General features: G+C 34.9%; 1 protein-coding gene across 1 annotated transcript; it reads left to right on the forward strand.

The window, feature by feature from the left end:
• Window positions 1–2829: 2829 nt before the first annotated feature.
• Window positions 2830–5436, forward strand: LOC104743716 (putative xyloglucan endotransglucosylase/hydrolase protein 30). The gene is made up of 4 exons (XM_087485309.1): window positions 2830–3214; window positions 3303–3403; window positions 3809–4017; window positions 4784–5436. Exons 1-4 carry the CDS (start codon window positions 3013–3015, stop codon window positions 5310–5312), a joined length of 1041 nt encoding a protein of 346 aa, XP_087341435.1. The 5' UTR covers window positions 2830–3012; the 3' UTR covers window positions 5313–5436.
• Window positions 5437–14909: the final 9473 nt, after the last annotated feature.

A 14909-nucleotide genomic window follows, 5' to 3' on the forward strand; every position in this document is an offset into this window, starting at 1 on the left:
TGTAATTTTTTTTTTCTTTTCTAAATGATAAACCAATAGTATGTTCTTCATGAATTTAGACGTACCTAAGGTTTCATTCCTCTTGGACTAGTGACTTAAACTATCAAAAACCACATAATGCCTTTATGTGTCCGGAAGAATAAGTCCTCTTGAACTAATGACTTAAACCATCGAAAACCACATAATGCCTTCATATGTGTCCAGAAGAATAAGTTTTTTAAAAAATTGATTGATAGGTTAGCTTTATAAAAGGCAAAAAAAAAATGTGCATCAAGTTTATGATACAATACATATCTATAAGAAGATTCCAATGGATAATGTCAAAAGAAAACAAGAAAACATATATATGTAACGTTTATCTTTATTTGTTAGCCGAGTGCAGAAGCTAGCAGACAATTGAACACACTGCGGGCCAGTAGTGATTGTGTGTACAGATGGTAATGGAATCTCTCTCTGTCTCTCAAAGAAAAGAGAACAAGGCAAAAAGAAAAAAAAACGAAAGATTGCTTCCTTAGTAATATGTGCTATGGAGATTTAATTCAACCTCCAAATTCTATATATTATTAGTTGACAAAAGAATATACAGAATTTGGAGGTTGAATTAAAACTCCATAGTACATATTACTAAGGAAGCAATCTTTCTTTAATATATATATATATATTTCTTATATAGAGAGAATGATCGGATGACTTAGTTGTATGATGCAAAATACATATAGTTTTTAGAAAATGATTAACTGTGTGTACATTCTAGAGAAGCAAAAAAACAAAAAAAGGGTAGTGGTTACGTAACAAAGATCCACCTTATGATTCACCTGCTAATTATCCACTAATCTGAGATTAATTAAAAGATAATACGACGAAACTTTGTTCAATTAATAATGATTTCGTTGTTATATATGTTTTGCTACTTGAACAATTCACGGCTTCTATCATATATAATATCACAAATTTATGAGTTTTTATGTTAGACAATATCAGAATAACAAGTCCGTGATTAAATAGTTTGGTCCTGTAATTACTTTACTTTGTATATAAAGTTGATGACCAGACCAGATGCATGCATAGAGGTTAGAGAAGGTTGGTAAACCAAATCAACTAAATGCACACTTTTACTTATATTATTCTTTTGTGACGGCAGCTACACTCTTACATATAGCGGCCCTCTTCGGACATATATGCTAATATAATTTCTGTCGACCAACTGAGGATTATTTTAACTTTTATTAGTGTTGTGAGAGTTTAATTATTGGAGTGGATTAGTCTAATCGTAACTCTTTTTTTTTCTTTTCCCTTAATCGGTAACTGATTTTGTCTGAACTCGGTAATTCATTGATCTAAGTTTACGGTTTTATAAATTATTCGAAAGTGAGCTTCTGAATAGATATATATACGAAACAACTACTCATATCCTACCATATGATTATTTTAGATGATACGGCGATTTGGTTATCTGGTTTTAACTAATTAAACGAAAGGGACTAGTTTGACTAAAAGACAATTAAAAGCTTAATTATATACTACTATACTAGTACAGGATACTACTATAGTACTATCTACTATAAAACGTTGTAATTCACTACAAAACTAAAGTCGTGTTAGTTCCTTGTCTTTATGTCTATCTTATATACACGACACTACCTAATCTGATCTTGATATTGTGAAGCGTAACATTAAAGTATTGTGAATATATAAAGAGGAAAGATCTAACTAATTAAGGAACAAAAGAGTCTTTCGAAATGTTTACGTTTGGCTGTCCATCGTTTTGGAATCTATACCTTTATATTAAAATTTTCTTTTTGTCGAAAACCTTTTTATTAATTTAAAGTGTTGATTAGTGTAACCACCTAATTTGAACGCCTACACGTAAAATATGTATTAATAGAATTAACTTATTTAATAAATGAGGATGACTGTGGTGATTATATATATACAATCTGCATGGGTAGACAGAATAAAGACCCTTTCATGTCCATTTCATGCTTAGTTGTCATTTTTGTTTTAGCTTTCATCATGGAATATGACAAATCTACCCTTTCATATAAACCATACAAACTATATATAAGTAATATTTTATAAGCTAATAGTAATATTACTCTCTATCCTTTTTTCTTGTCACATGCTAATTTATATTAACAGCTATAAAACCATTTAAAGACTTATTTTGCCAAATGCCTATACACGTAATGACGTAATCTCTACTCAACACGATTTCAAAATTTTCAAATTACTTAAAGGATTTCATAATGTCTTTTAAGCGACATAATAATTCGTGCTTTTCTTTAAAACCTTTAGCATAAAAAAAAAAACCTCTAACATATTGCACATAAAAATGTATCATAGACATCGAAATAACAACAACTATATATCACAAGATCAGACGGTTTAATAGTATAAACGTCATGATGATAGAAGTCTCAAAAAACTTGTACTTCAAAAAACTGTAAAATAATATAAAAGTTAGATAAAATATTATGAGACTCAAAATTTAAAACATGTATGTGTAATAATAATACCATGGTTTTCAAGTAATGCATGAAATTAGAATCGTTCAACGTAAAAGTTACAATAATTCATCATAATATGATGATACTTTTAAAATATCAAATTTCACATTAAAAATGAATTCATAACCAAGTTCTCTAATCATTTTTTTTTTCTTTCTTGATCGATCATCCTTGACATCACTCTAATGTATAACTCACACATTCAAATAAAACAGCTGCAAAACCGTGGCAGACTAATATACAAAAAGGGTAAAACTGGAAAATAAAGATTAAGAAGACAAATCAGAAAAGACTATTGAACAATAATAACTCTCCCTTATATAAACACCACGAGCGTGGAAGCCAAAGAGCAATTTTCTCCCTACACCAAAAGCCAAAACAAAAAAAAAAACAAAAAAAAAGAGAAACCTCTCTCTCTTATGTCAAAAGCTATATGTGTAACTAACTAATAAACACAAATCATAAATCTTTTTTTCATTTGTTCTTCTTCTCAGAAAGAATCAAAATGTCTAAAAAATCATCGTATAATCATATCTTCTTCTTCAACATCATCTTGATCTTGGGTTTGTATTTGAGATCATCATTAGCCTTCACGAATCTCAACACCTTAAGTTTCGAAGAATCACTTTCTCCTCTCTTTGGCGATGCTAATCTTGTCCGTTCACCTGATGATCTCTCCGTTCGTCTCCTTCTTGATCGATATACCGGTATATATACATCTTTATCACATGGGTTTTATAAATAACTTTTTAAAGATGATGTCATGGTGATGATTGATGATGATTATAATTATAGGTTCTGGTTTCATATCATCGAATATGTATCAACATGGATTCTACAGCTCCATGATCAAGCTTCCCGCTGATTATACTGCCGGCGTCGTCGTCGCCTTTTATGTAAGTCTCCGGCTCATTTTTTGTTTTAAATGTTTTGATTAACACAAAACATATGTTTTATTCGTTTTTCATCCATCTGCATGAATGTTTAATTCTTTAATTTGTTTTCCTAATTATTTACCTAAACTATTCATTATTATCTTTTAAAAAACCATGATGTTAACTCATTTGATCTAATTTGAAACTTTTTCTTTTTTTTTGGCCGAGAAAATCGTCATTGAAAATGGAATACCAAACGATTTGTCGAAGAACCCAACGACACAATTTTCTCTGTTTGGTTGCCTAGAAAATAGTCATTAATTTTCCCTAGAAAATAGTTTCTATTTTTCCCAAGAAAAAAGAAAAATGCACCAATCTTTTAAAAGACTTGGGATCTAATTTTTATGTTTAAATGGATATGTGTAGACATCAAACGGAGACGTGTTCGAGAAAACACACGACGAACTAGACATAGAGTTTCTAGGGAACATAAAAGGAAAGCCATGGAGGTTTCAGACAAATCTATACGGAAATGGAAGTACACAAAGAGGTCGTGAAGAAAGATATCGTCTCTGGTTTGATCCTTCTAAGGAGTTTCATCGTTACAGTATCCTCTGGACTCCTCACAAGATCATGTAAGCTTCTTCAAGATCTTCTCATTTCTTTTGTTTTAGTTGTTTCATTAGCGTTGACTAAACCCGGTTAATCAATATTATTAAATTTGGTGGGACAAAGCTATAAGATGAAAAAAAAAAAAAGAATGTTTGTCTTTCACAGAACGTTTCTTCCTTTACTTTTTTTTTTCCTAAGATTAGTAGCACTTTTTTTTTGCTTTCTAAAATACAATTTTTTCTACTATTACTTTTTGCTCCATTTTTTATTTGATTTAAAATTTTAAAATCGATAAAGAGTCAGCTTTTACAAAACATTCAATTCGTCATTATTGTTAAACATCAGCTTAGAGCTATCTTTTTTGACGCGTATTAAGCCTCAGTCGTCACGCTCACGCATATTAGTTTAAAGCCAAAATTAACAGTTGAATAAATTTGACTTTCTATTGAACCTTCGTCTTCAAAATTGAAGAACGAGAACCGTTAATCATAACTTTTTTTTATATAAACAGAACACATATAAAATTTAAATTTATGAGAATTTACTTAGGCCTGCTGGAGTGACAATTAAATGCAATTAACCATTAGTCCATTACCATCTACCTTTTTTAGTTAAAATAATATAGCAAAAATAAAATCTTAATCATAACTAAAATAATCAGCTAAATTTCTTTTTCTGCTTATCTTTTATTGTTTGTTATAATGACAAAGTCTAGTTTATGTGTCTGTTTTTGAAAAAAAAAAACAATTAGCAATTTAGCTAACGAAATTTTAAACACAAATATTGTAGATTTTGGGTAGATGATGTGCCAATAAGAGAAGTGATAAGAAACGATGCAATGGGAGCTGATTACCCCGCGAAGCCAATGTCTCTTTACGCCACCATTTGGGACGCTTCAGATTGGGCCACTTCCGGCGGCAAATGCAAAGCTAATTACAAATTTGCACCATTCGTAGCCGAGTTCAAATCTTTCTCTCTTGACGGCTGCTCCGTTGATCCTATCCAAGAAGTACCCGTGGATTGCTCCGACTCCGTCGACTTCCTCGAGTCTCAAGATTACTCAACCATCAACTCACGTCAACGGGCCGCCATGCGAAGATTTCGGCAACGTTTCATGTACTATTCTTACTGTTATGATACCGTTAGGTACCCTGAGGCTCCCCCCGAGTGTGTGATTGTTCCCGCGGAGAAAGATAGGTTTAAAAATACGGGAAGGTTGAAATTTGGCGGTACGGAAGCGCGGGAACGACGGAGAAATCGCCGGCAGCAACGCCGGCCTGAGATTGAGAGTGATCCTGATGAAAGAAGACTTTTATAAGATTTATTTGTGCCAATTTTTTTTTACTTAAAATTCGTTTGTGAGTAACAAAGAAGTAAAATAAAAGAGTAAAAAAATTGAAAAATTAAAATGAATGAAATAGAGAGTATATTTGATAGGTCAACGGACTTGTGAAATTTTGAATGAATTATTCAGTCCATTCATGGAAACTAGGCTCGGCCTCTCAGCACATATGTTCTTCTTTTTCACTGCCTGTAGCACAATTAGGAACATGAACATGATAACCAAAATGTTAAAGTCAACAGAATGACAAATGCTCACACGAAACCTTGTAACATGAGAACTGTCTTACTCACATGCAAAATAGCTACACTCTTTGGCTACTACATGAGAAGACTTCTCATATGGACTATGAGGCTGAGGCGACGAGAAGAAGAGCCAGTCGTAGTCTCGTCTGACTATAAATAAGAGACGTGGAAATCCGGACGGCGAAGCATGGACCTCCGTAGCTCCAACACACAGCGAAACCTTCCGATTGACTTTGCTGGCAAAACTCGAAAATGAGATTTGTAGCGATGGAATATGAGTTTTCTCCTCTATTCATCATAATCGTTGTAATGTTTTTGCTTATCGGACACACACTCATATGTTATGATATCTTTATTACCAAAAAAAAAAAATCTTGGCCGTTGATAAATAGTCCTATTCTTATATTTCATGGAGCCAAAATACAGAGCTCTCTGTCTCTGCCTATGGGATTTTGAATTATTTTTTGAAGAGAAAAGTTTTTGGACTGCCAATGAAACCTCGTAGGCTCCTATTGTACCTGAAGGTTGTCATGATATCTTCTCATATTCGATCTGAAGATATCCTTTCTATACTTGTGGAGATTCTTTAGCCGGTATGATTTGTTCGAGCCATTGTTTCTACAGATGTCAATAGGAAATACAAATGGCTGTGAATCTCTAGTTCGATTTTCAGGTTCATATTACTTTTTAGAAAAAATTACTCAAATCATATCCAAAAGTTGGTTTATTACTTGTATCTATAAATCTTTTGAAAGTTACTCAAATGTTTAGTGCTTTGGGTGTAATTATAATTTACCCTTTGGGTTTTGTTTTTCGATTTCGGTCACAAAAAAAAAAAATACAAATCAGCAAATTAAAATACACATCAGATATGATTTAACATGTCATTAAGCCGTTTTTTTCAGATCAACATTTATTTTTTCTTGTTTATATTAAAGAGAGGGAAAATGAACAGTTTTCACTGTTCACAAACCGCCAATACTAAAAAAAAAAAAAACTCTTCTTCGTCGTCTCTCGTCGCCGGTCACACCTGTCATTGTCCACTATGTCGCCGTCAATCTCTTGCCGTCATCTCTCGCCGTATTTGCTCGCTCTCTCTCTATTCGTCGTCGCACTCACTCTCTTCGTCGTCTCACTCTCTTTCTTCGTCGTCGCACTCTCTTTCTTCGTCGTCGCTCTCTCTCTCTTCGTCGTCTTCGTCTTCGTTTAAACGTTCCGGTATGTGTCGAATGTTTAGTTTCGAGTTTTCCGGCTGAATGTGGGTTTTTATCGATGATTTATGGCTGATTGTCGCCGTCTCTAATGACGGCTGGTTTGTTAGATCTATTCGATTCGATGGCTGATTTAATTTTAGGGTTTACGGCTGATTTGTTAGATCTATTCGATTTGATGGCTGATTTGTTTGTTGATGTGGCTGAGTTACGGCTGAGTTTTGTTTTGGTGACTGAGTTATTTTGTGCTTTAGATCTGAGTTATGTATTTGTGGCTGAGTTATGTTATGCTTTGTGTATGAGTTTGTTTTATGCTATGGCTGATTTATTTTATGATTTACTTATGAATTATATTATTTATCAAATGTCGATGGTGATTATTTCTGAAGAACAAGCAAGGGATTACCCCCAAGACTATACGCTGAAGGAAACTCTAATATAGAGTTTAGAGAAATTAATACCAATTTCAGGATGGGAGATTTCCCTACGATTAGAGAATCAATAGGACAAGATGCGTGGGATGAAACGAAGAAAGTACCTATTGGAATAATCTCTAAGCTAGTTGATAGCCAATTCGTCTGGTCTGGTAAGGTTGTACATTTCCTACTATGTAACCAGTTAAGGGTACATAAGAAGGAGCTTTGGTTTGTGGTCGGTGGTCAACCTATCAGGTTTGGGTTGAATGAATTTGCTCATGTCACGGGGTTAAACATAGACCCAATGCCGACAGAATGGGTTGAACTTGAAGAGGAACACAAAGCGTTCTTCAGACTTTTGCAAGTGCCTGGTGGGGAAGGTCCATCATTAAATGAACTCAGGAAAGCATTAAAAGTGTGCCGGGGATGGAAAATCCCTAATCATCATAAATTGTTGGGGCTGTTGCTTCTTCAACACATTGGAATTTATGGTTTGCATCATAACTCTAGAATTCCATATGAAAGTGCCAAAAGAGTTTTTGATGATGAAGCAATGAAGACTTATCCATGGGGTCGGTCAGCATTTGAAGCCCTTGTTGATGGCATAAAGATGTTGAGGCCTACGGGGAAATCGTACACCCTTAGTGGGTTTACACCCGTGTTACAGGCTTGGGCATATGAGTCCATCAGCTGAAGATGATGCTTTGGAGATCGTTTTGGGAATGCATCAGCTGAAGATGATGCCATACCGTTGCTTTGATGGCGTGGAAACCGTACACGTTCAACGATGGAAACGGTTATTGCTGAAGAGATCAAAGCGCTTGGTGAGGTAATGTTTTGATTGTGTTATGATAGACTGATAGTTACTGGCTGATTATTGTTTAAATGATGGCTGATATATGGTTTAGCAGTGGTTGAATGATTAGCGGCTGTTATGACTGAGTTATTATTTAGTCTAGTATGTGCTGAGTTATGGCTGAGTTATTGTTCTTTTATGGCTGAGTTATGGTTTAATGATGGCTGATTTATGGTATTATATGGCTGAGTTATGGTTTAGTTATGGATGAGTTATGGTTTTATTATGGCTGAATTATGGTTCTTTGATGGCTGATTTATGGTCTTAGATGGCTGAGTTAATTGTTTAGTGATGGCTGAGTTAAAACTTACTGATGGGTTTCATAACCTCTTATGTTACAGCTGCGTGTCTGTAAAATGGTTATGAAGGAAAATGGCTACGATCTATTTCATATGTGGCCAGATCAAGAAGACGACCCAGCAATTAATCGCCTGATCAAAGACATACATATGGATAAGTTTGTTAAAGGGTTTTGGGATGTGAAGGAGATTGAGAAGAAGAAAAAGAAAAAGAAAGCTAAAGCAGCTCTTGAGTCTGAATCACCTCCCGCAAAGAAGCGGAAAGTCCATAACCAAGTGACCACCATTCAGGGTGGTGAATCTGGTGAAGGAGCAGGAGCTGCAAAGGAGAAGGAGCTGCACAGGAGACGAAGAAGAAAGGAAAAAAGGTAAGTGATATGGTGTATAGTGAGTTTATATTTTATGTAACCTTTCGTTAGCCTGTTTACGACAGTTTGTGTATTTGTTTCAGTTGGCTAGTGAGGAGGAAGATGCGGGGGAAGATGTGTCGGTTAGAACTCTCGTTGACTTGGTGTGCAGGTTAAACTCAAGGTTTGACACCCTTGATACAAACATTGCAAATATGCCTCTGGATCTGGAGAAGAAGATTGGAGATATAATAGAACAGAGGATGAAGGAAAGGATTGATACCAGGTTTGGACCTTTTGAGCGTGATCTCAAACAGATGAAAGATCACGTGCTTTCCATGAGTGTTGGGGAAAATGGCCAAAACACGGCATCTGCATTTACGGATGTACCGATAACAAACCTGATATCACCGGATCTTCATGCAAAACTACAGAGAACAACAGTTCCACCAGTCATTCCAGGAAAAATACAAGAAAACTACTCTGTCAACAGTCCTCCGGTAATGTCTGATTTATCTTAATTTTATGGCTGATTTTCCAGGATGTTTAGGTTGAGTTATCATTATCGTTAATTGTCTTCGCTATGTTATATAGGAAAAGAATTCTGTTGATGGCAGTGGTTTGGATGAGATCAGTAAGAATCTGATGGATAAGTTTGATAATCCTATTGATTTCCTTCAGAAGTCTCCAGCTGCTAAGAAACCAGCTGATACGAAAACACGGCCTTACACGAGGAGAAATGCCAAAGAGTTAGAGGCGAAAGAGAAAGCCAAAGAGTTACAAGCGGCAAAGAAGGCCAAAGAAGTAGCTGCGGCAAAGAAGGCCAAAGAATTAGCGGCTGGAGACATTCAGGAAAAGAAAAGAGGTAGAGGTAGAAAGCCTAAAAATCCTAATGCTGTTATGCCGTTGTTTATTGTACTACATGGAGGTTTGAATAAGGGAGAAGCTGGTGCAGAAGCTGGTACAAAAGATATTACAGACCAGTATATTGCTGAAGCCAACACACTTGAACCTGAATCTGAGGATGATGAGGAGGAAAAGATTAGACTTGATAGAATTAAAGTTTTTAGGCTGGAGAGTGTTAAGCTGTCCCCGGATGGGAGTGCATTGAATACACAACAAGCTCATCCAAGCAGGATTATCCCTTATATTGGAGACAACAGACTGACGTGTATGAGGAAGAACTGTTCACCTGGACATGGAATATATGATCCTCTGACACCTGTTGATCCGGTCACGTTGCAGAAACTTATGGATTTTCTAAAGAAAGCCGAGTATGACCCTTTAGACCCTTTTTCTTAACAAGTTAATCACAGATTGTTAACATTATATTAACTTGTGTTTATTTTGTTTGTTAGGAATATTCCGTTAGGCAAGGGCGAAATCGAAATTGAATTCTATAGGCAGCTAATCATCAAACGAAAGGACTGGCCAGTGAAACTAGAAAATTATGGTACCTATTGGTGGCTTACTGATGAAGTAAGTTTATTTTAATGTCTTAGTTATTGTTGTCGTTGTCTGAGTTATTAAAAACATTATGGCTGAGTTGCTGTTCTTTACTCAGTTTCCTTTTTTACAGCACATGGGCGCGTATATGAGACTCCTCAGTGTAAGGTACAAACGAGATCCCTTCCCATATCACAACAAACGCATTGCGTTTGTAGACCCGTGGTTCACCATGACGATGGTTCGTGACTATGCTCAGTTCGAGATGAAACCCAAACTATTTAAATTCAATGGCAACTGTTACGAAGAGTTAGTTAAAGGTTTGATACCTTCAGATCAACCGACTAATTTGAAGTGGATAGAAGATGTGGATCTGCACATGAAATCCAAATGTTTTCAGATCAACCGTTGGGCAATCACTGGGTGGCGCTGCACGTGGATCTGCTTAGGGGACATATTGATTGCTATGATAGCATCGTCGGACAAGTAACCAAAGAAAGTGAGGGTAAAATACTGAATGCTTGTAGGGCGTTTACGCGGATGATTCCAGCAATGATGAACGAGCACGTTCCTCACGAATATCGTGAACCTACTTTCAAACAGTTCACCTTCAGGAGGAGGAGAGTCTCCAAGGTCCCGCAAAACGTACAGGTTGGTGACTGTGGCGTGTACGCTTTAAAGTTTATAGAATGTCAAGCGCTTGGTGTGTCTTTCGATGGAATCTGTGATCAAAATATCCAGGATATACGTGTTAAAATGGTAGCAGAAATCTACGATGAGGCACCTGTGAGTCAATTTACGTAATTTTGTATTTCTTTTGGTAGGACTTGTATATTGAAAACATTTGGATTTCTTGTGGTAGGAATTGTATATTGAAAACGTTTGGATTTCTTTTGGTAGGAATTGTACTTGGATATTGAAAACATTTGGATATTATAGTATCTTTTCAATGTTACGGCTGAGTTATGTACTTCACACGGTTGAGTTATGTTCATACGGCTGAGTTATAAGTAAATATTAAATAAACATATATGTTATGGCTGAGTTATGTACTTCGTACGGCTGAGTTATGGCTTATGTACATGGTACGGCTTCGTTTGGTCTTTCGTGCCGTGCCTCGATATTACAAAAAGTGTCTGCTCAGATATTACAAAAAGTGTCTGCTCAATAATTCTGTGTCTGCTCAGATCCACACGCGTAATAAATTCATAAAGTTAGCTTTTTCACAATATATTATACAAAATAATAAAAAAACTGAACTCAAAATTCGAATAAAAAATAAAATAATTCCGACAAAGTGACTAAGTGATGACTGAGTCATTGACTTACACGGCTGAGTTATGAAATATTTGTAAATATTTGTAAATTTACATTATTATAACTCAAAATTTAAATGTACAATTGAAATATGAATATTACAATTATTATAACCAATAAAAAATATTAATTATAGAGAAAGATTGATTTATACACATTCTCATCAGAATGTGTAAAACATACAACACATGACTTTTAGGGGTTAGGGTTAGGGTTGGGGTTTAGGGTTTAGAGTTTGAGATGTAGGGTTCAGATGAGTAACATTATTTGTTTTTTGGTTTTGGTTCTAATGTGTTTTAATGTGTTTGGTTTAAGGTGGTAATATGAATATTTTTTTCAAATTTTTTAAATTTTTTTGGTTATTTCCGGTTATGGGTCGGTTAAATTTTTTTTGGTTATTTCCGATTCATCTAATTCTTCTCCTCCTTAATATTGGCAAACTCGTCGCGCAATGCATCAGTCCACCACCTCCTGAAACCGCAGCCTTGACCGGGACCCTTACAAGTAGTACAGAACTGGTATTAAAATATTAAAAAAAAAATCAAGATGAACACAAAAATAAGATCTGGCAACGAGAAGCACTGCACCACAATTACACCCGACTGGAACGCCCTTGTCGCGCCTCCAGATTTCGCCGTACCTCATTTTCATTTTCATCCACATTACCACAAACATAATATTACGATAATGCTTAGAGATTTCAGATGGTCCAGAGATGTACCTCAGTTAGTGCTTCAGCAGCAGTTTTCTCATCAGCCCTGGAGTTGCCGCTGTAGATATCTCCCTGAGCCATCGTTTTCACTCGATTACTAAAGCACAAAATCACTACAATCCCATCATTTATACTAAAACAATAAATCGAACGACGTCGTTTAACAATACTATACGTTACAGCTGAGTTATGTACTTTACACGACTGACTTAAGGTGGTATATTAAATTAATATTGATGTTACGGCTGAGTTATGTAGCAGCCATATTAATTGTGTTACGACTGAGTTATGCAACAACCATATTAATTTATTATATACATTCTCGAGAATATAAAAAATGTTGTTGGGGAGACGCAAACTATAATTATGTTTCTTGTTATCATCCACACACGCAAACTATAATTATGTTTCTTGTTATCATCGAAATAAACGGCTGACTTATGAGATATTTGTAAATTAAAATTTTTCTAACTCAAAATTTAAATTTACAATGGAAATATGTATATTAATATTATTATAACAAATAAAAAGTAATAATTATAGACAAAGAGTGATTTTTACATATTCTGATCAAAATATGTCAAATAGTCAAAACATGACATTTAGGGGTTAGGGTTAGGGTTTGGGGTGTAGGGTTCATATTTCCAACATTATGGGTTTTAATTTAACAGTTTGGTTTTGGTTCTAATGTGTTTGATTTAAGGTGGTAATTTGGGTTTACTAATATGATAACCATTTCAAATTTTTAAAATTTTTGAAATTACTATTCGGTTATCTCCGGTTATGGGCCGGTTAGATTAATATATAACCATAAATAACCCAAATGTTATCCAAATTAGGTAGATTAACTTAATATAACCGATATTAACCTGCATATAACCGTAATTAATCGAAAATACCAATACAAAAAAATACCAAATGGGAGAAAATTAGTTTTTCGGTTCGGTTCGGTTTGTTCGGTTATTTAGTCTTATAATTGGAGTCATGGCTGATATATTTTATGACGGTTGTATTATCGTTTAGGGTATTCTCATTAATATGAAAACATATTCTTCTTTCTTTCCTTGATCTTTCGTTCTCCTAATAAATATTAAAACGTCTATCGATGTCACAAAAAGTGTTGTTAGGAAAACGCGAAAAATCACTAATTCTGTGCTTGCTCAAATCCACACGCATAATAAATTCATAGAGTGAGCTTTTTTCACAATATATAATTCAAAATAATTAAATAATTATTATTCGAATTTTATTTTTGAAAACGTATTTCTCCAACCATTGAATATTAATTTTTTTATATGAATATTACTATCATTAAAACAAATAAAAAGTATATTTATAGACTTAGAGTGATTTTTACACATTCTAATTTGAGGGTTGGCTGAGTTATGAGATATTCACAACTGAGTTATGTAAAAAATTTAGATAAAGTGATGACTGAGTTATCAAATATTGTGGTTGACTTATCGAACTTTATGGTTGAGTTATCATTCCGTAATGACTGAGATATCGAAATAACGACTGATTTATATTAATATGAAGGTACAACATAAACGAAATCAAAAAAAAAAAAAAGCACAAAATCATAGTTCATAGTTCATATAGAAGACGACACGAAAGTACAATGGAAATCACTTTATGAAACCGACGTCATCTGGACCAAATTCTTCAAACATATGGACCAAATCATTCCAAACTATGCTGCTCAGCATCTCGGGTTTATTGCCACCTTTCGCTCATATCCTCTTGAGAGCACGCATCTGGGATCTGAATAACGTTCTAGCCACCAAATTAAACTGCGTCCAGACCGTTAAAGTATGTTTTGGATCCCACGTGTTTTTACGCTACAATTAAAGGAAAGAAACAGTAAGAGTATAGAATAATATCAATATGGTGGTTTGTTTTAGTGATCTTACTGCGAGGACGATAAACCATCGTCTCTTAAAATGGAAGGGAATTAAGCGGTACGTCGGCCACGCATGGTGCAAGTTGTGTTGAAGTATTCCTCAAATCGCGATAGAGAGAACATGAAGGAACTTGAACCACGTAACAGTGGTTGTGTCAACCCAGGAACCCACACCAGGGTTTAGAACCGGAATATTCCCCCGATCAGTGGCGCAAATGATCGCTTCGACATCTCTAAAAAACTGTCCATCGATATGAGGAACAACTTCCATGTCGATAGGAAGATGTAATAGATAGACAAATCTTTGATTTAGGAGTGTATAAAGTGAAACAATAGAAACGAAGAATGAGATGAAAGAGAGTCACACATATGAATGAGGAGAATATAAAGAAAAAACAATATGAAAACGAAAGGTCACATCTATTATTAGGTTAAATTATGATTTCCCGCCAAAATATTGCTTGACGACTGAGTTATAGTTTGACGAGAAAACGAAAGGTCTCATCGATCCATGTAATGGCTGAGTTATAGTGAGTTATGGCTGAGGTATTACGAGAAATAATCTGAAATTAGATTGAACCCTGATATTTGTAGAGCAACTTTGAATTTAAGAAGCATTTACCTAATGGGCTACAACGGATCTTTGTACATATATACAGCAAACTACTAAAAAGACATATCCATGTCGCTTCCTTAGCAGTACCAAGAAGGGTTTGAAACAAAGGCGGGTGCCAAGTAAACTTGATCAACGCATCTTTTGTTCTCTCTGATATATACTCAAAAGAAAGAAATGTTCTAAAATAAATTTCTGCTGCTGGGCT

The sequence above is a fragment of the Camelina sativa genome, chromosome 14, assembly GCF_030686135.1.
Source record: "Camelina sativa cultivar CO46 ecotype springtype chromosome 14, ASM3068613v1".
In the NCBI taxonomy this organism is placed as follows: Eukaryota; Viridiplantae; Streptophyta; class Magnoliopsida; order Brassicales; family Brassicaceae; genus Camelina; species Camelina sativa.